This window comes from Lissotriton vulgaris, unplaced genomic scaffold, assembly GCF_964263255.1.
Source record: "Lissotriton vulgaris unplaced genomic scaffold, aLisVul1.2 SCAFFOLD_9349, whole genome shotgun sequence".
Lineage (NCBI taxonomy): Eukaryota > Metazoa > Chordata > Amphibia > Caudata > Salamandridae > Lissotriton > Lissotriton vulgaris.
In genome coordinates, this window is record NW_028243908.1 from 43,062 (window position 1) to 54,145 (window position 11,084).

Below are 11,084 nucleotides of genomic sequence, written 5' to 3' on the forward strand. Positions count from 1 at the left end.
TTCAGAGGGACAGACAGGCTTGGGAGGGGGAGTGGAGGTGGAGTGGAGTAGGATTTGGAGCAGAGGTGGTACAACGGGCACAGATACCAGGACACCAGGATACCAGGTTACCAGGACACCAAGGGACAATAGGAGCACTAGAGTCTACACGCAGAAAAACAGGGCTCAGAAGTGGGAGCTCAGGACCTCGGCCTGACTAGTGCTGTGGAAGGCTTGGGAAGGCATGGTAAATATATAAACACACGACGAGCCACAAATCAGAAGGAAGCCAAGAATAAAACAAAAAAAACAAAAAATATTGAAGCTAGAGTTCTAAGAACACACAAATCAGACGGATCTTAGACGGATCTTATTAAATAGACCTGAAAGAATGAGATCTGGAAAAGTGGGGCACAACATAAGTGTAAGGTCAAAAAAAGACGAAGAAGATAGGAACCAGGGCACACAAAAGTCAAGTAGAAAAAGGAAGAGGATGGCACAACAAAGAGAGAGACTAGTGTCGGCACCCGAGTTAACAGCTCCAAGTTCAAAACAAAGTAATATTGGGATCCACATTATTTTTATTTAAAGGACCCCATGACGTCAATTTACGGGCAAACGCAGGAACAAGCCCTCCAACCAAGCCCAATTACACCGGCACCAAGTGTAAAAGAGAATGGCAGTTACAATCAAATAGTATGAAGGAGAAGAAAAAAGATTCACAGGACACTCATAGTGAGAGCAGCTCAACAAACAACCCAATTGACCAGAAACAAATCTCTCGGTCTTTCGCCAAGCAAAACTGTAGCATTGGCCTTGGCAAGTCCATTGTGGTAATAGCCCAAATAAATAAGAATGACTCTCAAACTCATGAAAGAGATGAGGAAATAAAGACCAAGGACAAGGGCAAGGTGGAAGAAGCAACAATGGGGAATAAATTGGTGGCCGAGCAAAATGCTGCACAGGATGACTCATGGCCAACCTCCTTCTCTTTACCTGACAATATAAGCTTGGACAGACAAACAGGAATGGAAAAAAACACCCAATCCCAGTTAGAAGCATACCTAAAGATCAGCCAAGGTCCACAGGCCAATCAAAGATCACAAGAACATCAGAAAAACTGAGCAGGTGATAACGGAAGGCTGGAATCTACACCATTGCATCCAAGTGTCAACCCCCACGAACTGGTCAAAGGCCAAAACAAAACTAAAGGATGGTCTAAAAACAATTTAAACCAGGAATCTCCAATTACGATATAATTCATGAGCAGGGCAGACGAAGAATTAGATGCTCAGAAAACACTGCCCAGAGAAGAAGATAAGACCCCATGGAGTAAAACATTATTAAACACCTTAGACCAGGCAATCAAAGCACCGAACTTCCAGTCAGATAAAATGGACGTTCAGTTCGACTTAATAAATCTTATTGTGGGTCATATTTCAGGTATAAACACCAGGCTGGACCACATGGCAACCCTGCTTTTAGGGAGGGTTGATAAGGGATTCCACATAGAGACAATCCAGCCAAGCTGTGTATGTGGCAAATTAGTGGGTAATATGTCAAATTTACCGGTAATACTAAATGACATACTGTAGTATTCTCTATGTTGTGCCTACCGGGCACCTGTAGTTGGAACCTCTGTTGTTCATGGTTCCATGCTTTGTCCTGAGAATGTGCCTCTCTGGCAGTTGACCGTTGTCTCTGGTTCCTGTCGCTGCGCTTCTCCTAAGCTCAATAAACTGAGACTACAAGTTTTCCTGCTGTGCTGTTTCCATTTACACTACACATACTAAGGGCGGTTCAATCATCAGTGGATACAAAACATAACATCAAAACTAAGAGCAATACTGGGGCAATAAAATCTGACGTTGAAATTGGGAGCCAACACATAGCAAGAGATACTACCCAAAACAGCTATGTAGAGGAAGAGATAAGTAAGTTAAGTAAAGAAAAATCTGACAAAGAAGCAGGTCAAACAGAAGAGGTACAACGCGCAACAATCTATACTAAAGTCAAGTTAACAAAAAGACAAAGAAAGCGCGCTAGGAAAGGGAGGCTACAACTTAAATTCCAACCTCCAACAGTTATTCATGCGTATCCCATCTTTCATCATACCACTAATAAGAAAGAGAAACCAGCCCAGTCAAGTGCTGTGAATGGGAACAGCATGATTACAAAATCACCAATCCTCTCAAACTCCTGAAAATCAAAACACACACAAGGGATTATACAACTGAATAGCCAGAACAAGAAACAAAAAAAACCCCACAAACTCAGGATAAAGATAAGACTCAAGATGAGATTGACGAAAGGGTCTTAATCCAAGAGGCCTGTATTAATCAGATAGTAACGATCCACCAGACAGACGAAACGCAAATACCTCAGGTCAAACCAGCAAACCAAGACATAAGGTCCCAAAATGACCCAATCAACGCGGATACTAAACAAAATGTAATAGACAAAACTAACCAAAGGCAACCCACAAAAAGAGCAGATGAAAAGGAAAACACAAGAACACCAATAAAAATTAATTCAAACGAAGATGGAAGAACCTGCAGTATTTATCGAGCAAACAAACAAACAACGAGTACTCATATACTCCAAAATACGAACATTGATAAAAACATGGACAGGATTAATGAACCTAGCACCCACCCTAAAAGAATAGACGATTCATATGAAGAAATAACAATAAAAACTCTGAGTCGAGGGAGAAGAATAAACGTAAATGGTGAAACAACACAAAATACAAAATCAGAAGAAGAAAAAAAGCAAAAATGAGCTCACAAACACAAGCAGAAACAAACAATAAACTGGCATTCATACCTGAATACCAGACAACAGGGCGTCAAGACTTCTTGAATAGAGGTAATATAATGCAGCTATTAAGATAATTCCCAGAACTGGACGACATAGCATCCCAAGATCTTTTGTCTGTAGAATTTAAGTGCACAAAAAATATTTCAGAGGTAGAAGAGTCCTTAAACACCTGGTCATCCAAGGACATAGTTGACAGAATACTTGCAATGAGCATGTCCTTTGAAGCCTGGGGCATAGCACTGAGGCGGGACGAACTGAAAAAATATCCATTTCCACTTTTAAAAAATATAACCATCGGCAAAAAGAAAATGGAAGAGGGGAACACCCAAAAATCATGCCTAAAAGGAGCTTGTTCAGTAACTCCACAAAAAAAAATAACACAAAATATAAGGAGACACGAAAATGCTGTGGTGCAAGGAGGCGCTCAGGAACAGATTACTGATTGGTCCTGGGTGGCATCGGTTTTGAGCAACAAATGTTCCGAACTTGTCCAGTCACTTAAAAGAAGATAGAACATTACATCCACGGACACCAGTTGGTAACCAAAAGGAATCCATTGCTGCAAACCCACACATGATCAGCCTCTGTTCCTGGAATGTTCATGGTTTAAATAGTGTGGGGCATGACCATGAAACCGCAAATTTCTTGGATCAACACAACTTAATATTGCTACAAGAAACCTGGAACCTGCGCCAAGTTTCTATCCCGGGTTATATCGAGTTTCATGTCCTCGCCGAAAAACTCTCTAAATCTGGTCACCCTAGAGGAGGCTTATCAACGTATATCGCCCAACAATACAGATGGCAATCAGAAGAAGTAGACACTGTGGTAAACTGGATACAAGCAATAAAACTTAAGGAGAAGTTAAGTCTCTGGTTCAGGTACTTGCAATCTATTAGTGCTTAACGTTTATGTACACCCGGAAACGAAAGAAAAAAACGAAAAACTCATTACACTACTAACCTTGATCAGGGCCTTGCAAAGCACTCACGAGTCGCACTCCATGATTATCTCAGGGGATTTCACTAGTAACCTAACAAAAGATGACAAAATAACTCAAGCTCTCGGAGAACTGGGCCTTTTTATCCTGAACAAGAAAGATAGTGGGGACAGTGGCATACCCATAACTTTTGTAAGCGGTAATGGAAAGTCAACAATAGACTTCACAATATTGAGCAACAGCCTGATATGGATGGTGAGCTCATTTTCAGTGGAGCAACGTGTGGAAAGCGATCATCTTCCTCTAATTACCAAAATAAAAATGTTGGTCAGCAAGACGGAAAAACAAAACACCGTCATCCAGTATACCGAAAAATTCTATCTACGTAAACTGAAATGGGGAGGTAAGGATATAAAACCAACAATGGATAAATTAAAAAATTAACTGCTTAGACTAACATCGGAAGAAAAGAAAACCCGGGAAAACATGGGAACATCTATGTGAAGCAGTAACAAGAAATCCCCCAATCACAAATCAGAATTCGAGAAGAATTAATACTGGGAAAAAGCATTAGTATAACATCACCCTGAGAGAAGAAAAAAGAAAAATCACACGAGAAGTCCGCAAGCAGGCATTATTGATAAAAAGTGGAATAAAATCAAATAAGTCAAGATTGAAAGTCATGCGGAAAAGATATAAGATCATGCTGAGTAGCGTAAAAACATCGTACCAAGAGGAAATGTGGACAAAATTTGTAATTGCCGGGAAACACAATAATGCCAGAACATTTTGGGGTATTATTAACAAACTGACAAAGGGGAATACCCTAAGACAGGAGGCAGGCATTGGAGAAAGTAAGTGGACTCAGCATGTTGAAAACATGTTTATCGACAGGATGGATGGTCAAAACTGGCCCTGTAAATTAGAGTGCAAATCATGCTCTAGAAACTCCGAACATGCGGAAACTATCTTAGGAACAGGACATAATCCACCAGAAGAAAGTCTGAAGCTAACTTCGGGTTGTGGAAATGAGAACATAGGGAAACTTGAAAACATACTCGTTAGTAAATCAGAAAAAGTTAGTAAACGCCGTGCCTGACACCCTAGTAACAACAGATCAGCTTAAATCGCCTGAAAAAAGAGGGTGCAGCGGGTCCTAACGGGCTCCCAAACTCTATCTTCAAACATTCACCTGAATTCTGGGCAGACTATTTAACACCATTCTTTAATTCAATTTACAACAAGAATAAACTGCCAAGATCCTGGAATGGGAGCATAATTCACCCCATTTTCAAACAAGGTGATCACAATGAGCCGGGGAACTATAGGCTGATTTTGTTGATGAATGTTGAGGCAAAATTATATGGGTCATGCTTTCTATCACTCCTTCAAGACTGGATGGAAGACATGAATATAATACCCATGTTCCAAACTGGTTTCCGGGCAAGGACCGGCACACTGACAAACTTGATAACCCTGGCTCTCCTGAAGGAAAAAGCTGAAAAAAGGAAGACAAGACTGTACGCTTGCTTTATAGACCTGCGAGCAGCCTTTGACAGAGTGAACAGAACCCGTCTATGGGAAAAACTAAGATCATGGGGCATCCCGAAGAAGCTATTGGAGGCTATTATAGGCTTGTAAAGTAACACCTGGGCTCGAGTAAAATTGGGAGACTGTAGCAGCGTAACGGCCAAAATTAGAACACAACAGGGCTTAAAAGAAGGCTGTGTACTGGCCCCAAGTTTATTCAACCTTTACATGGCAGACATTGTCAGCCACATGGAGGTCGGGGAATGCTATCTACCCTATCTGTCAAAAATTCCTATCCCCTTCCTGCAGTATGCGGATGACATTGTCATTCTGAGTCAAACGCCAATAGGCCTGCAAAGGTCGATCAACAATTTGATAACCTATTTGGAACACGAATGTTTGGAACTGAATAAAGACAAAACCAAAGTGGTCCGCATCATAGATGTAAAAAAGCCAACATTCAAATGGTATGCAAATAGTACCCCAATAAAGGAGGAAACATCATATAAGTACTTAGGTCTGAAATTGGGGCGAGGACAGATGAATAAAGAACACAAAATCGATCTAAAAGCTAAAGCACAGTCCCTGATCTACGCATACCGGCAATTACAAAAAAAACGAAGTTGTCCAAATTATACACACCTGCTGAAAGTGATAAAAGCACAAACCCTACCCACCTTGTCATACGCATTGGCCACCTGGTGTGCCAAAGAAGCAGGGCTGTTAAACAGCTTACAAACAAAGGTATACAAGTCAGTCCTAAACCTCCCAAAATCATCAGCACCGGCGCAGGTTCGTCTAGTTTTTGGCCTTCTGAATCAGAAGTTTCACAGTATGGGAACCTTTGTGAAACTCTGTCATAAAATACGCATGTCAGAAGATGGCTCAATGGACAACCTGTGCTGGAAAGAAATCGACACCCAGCAGAAACTGCACGTGCCAAATAGTTGGGGAGGTTTCCTGTCCCAATCCCTGAACTGTATAGGAATTGAAGAAATTTGGGACACGAGGCCAGATAGACATACTTTTGACAAAATTGCAAACAACGCGGTCAAATGGGAATCCTATCTGGAAGATAAAATAAGTACCGCAAAACGACGACGCGGGTGGACTGTGATAAATTCATATTCCGGGATAAAGCCACAGACCTATCTGGAAAGTCATTTTAATAGTTCCCTAAAACAAAGATATATAAAAACATCGACTAGGCCTACAGTTTTCAAAGGATTTGTTACCATCCTAGAACAATTGTCACACTGACCCTTATTGTCGTCTATGTGGATATCAAAACGAAACATTAACTCACTTACTATGTGTTTGCCCGGCGCTTAAGGATTTGAGGAGACGGCTTTTAAAAAACATTTTTAACAGATTGAACATTCGGACATGTAGGCAAGCTGTAATTCGATGGCTAGATGGATCATCTCCTATGTTGGCCTGTAGGGGGGTCAAATAGATGATGAAAGCCCAATCTCTCTTACAGCAAGCTGAACAGGGAATCATAGCACCAAATTGAAATACATGATATTTATTTTTCATATGGCTAACAGTTTTTAATAGTTAACATTTACACACGTGTTTTTATGTTCTATGATGATCAAAATGCATTTTGTAATAATTTTTAATAATTTTATGCAATAAAAATTGACTTGAATGACTTGACTTGACACACCTGAACAATGATAACAATGTAAAGCTGGTGGAACTGTGATGCTGATAATGGATAACAAATTAAGATCTTTCTTGATAATGCATTAACAGTGTCTGTCTCTCACACACACAGGGCAATGTGTGGAAACCACCCCCAACCAGGGGGGGAGAAGGATCCCAGTCCCAGGCTCAGCAGGACCCTGTCCCCACCGACAGCGATGCCACTCAACGCACTGTGGATGACCCCAACCAACCTGGCCCCTCTGGATCCCAAACCCCTGCAACAACTGTACCAGCTAAATCTGTGCCAACCACCGGACCCATTCCCACCACATCCCAGCAGACAGGTCAGAGCCCTGCCCATGATCCACCAGAGAGCCAGTCTGAAAATGAGGGACACCCTTTGGCGGGCACCCATGAGGTGGCAGACAACATCCACCCTGCCAGCACTCGGGGGTCCCGTCGATGGGATGTGCCCACAAGCGCAGGCCGTGCTCGTGTGGGTCAGGGTGGTGGGAGTGGCGCAAGGCGGAGGCGAGATTCTGGCCAGTCAGCTGCAGGGCCCGGTATGACTGAACTGAGTACCATCCTGGAGGCATACCGGCGGCACACCAGGGAGTTAAGCCTGGTAGTGGAGGCCCTCAACGAGGTGAAACAACAGCAGGCTGAGGAACATGCCAGGCAAGAAAAACATTATGGACGGGTGCAGGCAACACTGGCTGAGCTCTTGACGGTGCATCGGGATATGAGCCAATCACTACGTCAGATTGCTGGCAACATGCAGCACCCTCCCTGTGTCACCAGGCCAGAAACATCAAGGCAAAGTGCACCAACAGCCACAGAGAGGGAGGAGGAGGAGGAGGAACTGTCTGACGTAGCGTTCCATGCATCGTCCATGCCTGCACGTGAGGGTCCCCCAAGGAAGAAGGGTCATCCACGGCTAAGACGTTGAGAGGCAGTGGGGCATGCACAACTCCCAGGACACCTGACCTGGCAAATTCTTGGGTGCAACAGCATCACCTATTAGACTATCCCACATGGACTTGCTGGTCACAGTCTGCCCAATGATGCCAAGCACTGTGGCCTGGACTCTGTTGACTCAAACTGTAAGGCATCTCATCTCCAGCAGTGAACTTTGGATTCCCCCCCTTTCTGTACAGCACCTTCTCACGTTTCCTGCACAAGATCACCTAATAAATATAAGAAACATCATACGCATTTGTGTAGTTATCTTGTACCCACTGTATAAAAATTATGTGTGTGCAAATGTATGAAATGCAAGAGTATTTAACAAACTGCAGCCATCCACACACTTGGATCTGAGTCCGGGTGAGGACACACATAGGTCACAATATTCTAACAACTAGATACATGGATGGAAATACACACCTGTGATGGTTAGTAAATGCTGGAGGGGGGGTTTGGCTCACAAAACTGCAATTACAGACAGGCACAGGAGAGTCCCCTGGAGGTATATAGATCAGGGTTAAAAAGCTAGGTGTCCACGTAGGGAGTACCTACATCTGTGTCCTCAGGTATGTGAACTATTCAGCATGCTGCTGTACTGTGGATGTGATGAATGGAGCACAGGCTAAGGGTGGCAGGACAGACTATGGGCAATGGGCTGTAGCACTCTACACAAGCTCACCTGATTACGTGACCTCCCCCTATGGAGCTACAATGCAAAACTCCTGTGACGGGTGCAACGCATCCAGAACACCTAGCCACGTATGACAATTATCTTCACCAGAATGGCCACATCACACCACACTCAAGAGACGTGGTTATGGTGTGTGTCCCCGGTGGCTACTTGACTGACTGTGACGGCTATGTTGAAGTGGTGTGACAAGGTTGTGTACTGCCACGTTACTGTAAGGAAGGCGAGGTGTGCTGCTGTGGTGTTGACAAGGTAACACTGTACAATATTGTGCTTATGGAAGGTGTGTGTGTCCTGTACGAGGCACATGACCTGGTGGTACGTAGACACACTGTCATGTGGCTCAGCATAGTCTTGCCAGTATGTGTTGCACACACAGGCATAGAAGCTGTTATGAGTGAGTTTGAGGTATTGTGATACCAGGTGGATGATTGTCTGGTGTTCTCTGTGTGTAGGGTGGCTGGAGCATGCTCTACAAATGGATGGAAGGAGGAATATCCTGTAGGCGTGTGTGGTCCTGGATCTGGCTAGTCTGCGCCGCATTGTGGCTGTGTATGCAGCAGCAGGAATGAGTGAAGACATGACGGCAGAAGGGGTGTGACAACTTGCAAAACAAGCACATACCACAAGGGCAAGCCACAAACAGACATGTGTAAGTGTCTGCTTCACTCAGGGTCACTGCAAATAAAATGGCACAGTAATCACCAAAGATCATGGTCACAGGATCAGGCCCCTTAGGGACAAGTGGGGCACAGGACACACAGCGTCAGCAGGTGTAGTCTACAGGTAGTGTGTTCCAAGCTAAACAGCAGCTACACAGCCATCTACCTCACACACAATATAGTACTTTTGCCTTAACCAACACCATGCATGTTGTCACTGTACACGTAAACACCTATCAACAATGACCTTACTTTAGGCCATATAGAATACATGCACATTAGAAGGACATGTGCGTTGACATCAAGGAGGCACAATATTCAGTGTGAATCACACGTCATGCACAACATGATGATTTACCTTGGGAGGCTATGGAGCATAATCAAACATACATGGTCAGTGGCAATGGCCAGAAGACAAAAAAGTCAATGAATGATGTCACCTGTAATGCAGCAGAAAGATTCGCTACAAGACTGCCAGGAACTGGCCGTGCCTTTCTTCATCAGAGTGATGTGATGCTCAAAGGGTTCCACCTCCAAATAGCCCCTTGGTCTGAGTACAAATGACAGACACAAAAGGGTGATCAGGCGAGGGAAGGATAGGATGGGAACTGCAGGGAGGGAGACCTGAAACAGAGGCAAACAAGCATTAGGAGTACTTTCTCATGTCACTGACACTACAAATACCTCATGAGATACACTGTACCAGTCACACCTGTGAAGTGTAACGACTGTAGCCAATTTGAGATCACTGATTATGCTATCACATAAGATCAGATGCTGTAACACGGACACATAAAACCTAGGACAGTCTGTTACCTATTTGAGTCTTGTGTAACGCTCACAAGTCTGCTACTATGCAATGAGATCTATGTGGACAAAAACTAATTCACAGTGTATGATGATGTGTACCCTACAAACAAATGAAAATATATGGAAGTGCTACTTACACAAAGTATAAAATCTGTATTTGTTTATGTTTACCCGTAAGGGCCATGAAGGCAAACCTGACATCACCCACAACAGCTGTAAGCATCACATATGATGAGGAAGCTAATGACCTAAATGCAATGAAGGCACTCTGTAGCCAGTCTATTGCTCTAGCAACTGTGCCTCCCTATGCTAAACATGACAAGCAGGTTGAAAATAAGTCAACAGCAAGTAATGAGGAGCCAAGCCACATAAAGAACCCTACCGTCGCACAGAAATGCTGCACGGGACAAGAGAATCATGTGAATGACCGCACTCCACTGGTGCAACAGCATAATTTACGTATGCATCATCCCATCATTGTGATGTCTTCAGCAAAACATACATGGCATCATGTGAATGAAAACAGAACTTCTACTCACTGTGAAGGCTGGCGTAGCAGTATTCTCAACTTGCACTGAGGTAACGACATGAAAGTGACATGACATACTGCAACAAGGGGCAATGCATCCATGCGAACAGAATCACAGGACAGTTGTCATAACATGTGGAACATACACTGGGCCACACCTACACAACATGGTTTTTTGGTAAACAAACTGGACTGGCCCACAAGGTTGAGGTGATGATCCAGACACATTCTAATGCACACAGTGAGGCTGCAATCCCCCACAGAGTCTGTGGTTGTGACCTCCAACACAATGTCAAACCATGGTATATGCAATGTTTCAGTGTCAATGTCTTCACACATTGATGCTTTCACCAGAGTCTAAAACTACAACAGATGACTGTCAGATGGGGTGACTAGCAAAAATGGTAGGAACCACATGTACTGGATTCAGAGACCTAGCTTGTATGATGGTCACTGATCAGATTTTGTCAGTACAAACCAATGAGAAAGAAAAATTTATGAGAAAGA

General features: G+C 43.5%; 1 protein-coding gene across 1 annotated transcript; it reads left to right on the forward strand.

The window, feature by feature from the left end:
• The first annotated feature begins 1,241 nt into the window (after window positions 1-1,241).
• On the forward strand, window positions 1,242-7,871 carry LOC147668205 (uncharacterized). Its single transcript, XM_086948706.1, has 2 exons — window positions 1,242-1,406; window positions 7,053-7,871. The coding sequence occupies exons 1-2, from the start codon at window positions 1,242-1,244 to the stop codon at window positions 7,869-7,871; spliced, it is 984 nt and encodes a 327-aa protein (XP_086804832.1).
• The last annotated feature ends 3,213 nt before the right edge of the window (window positions 7,872-11,084 follow it).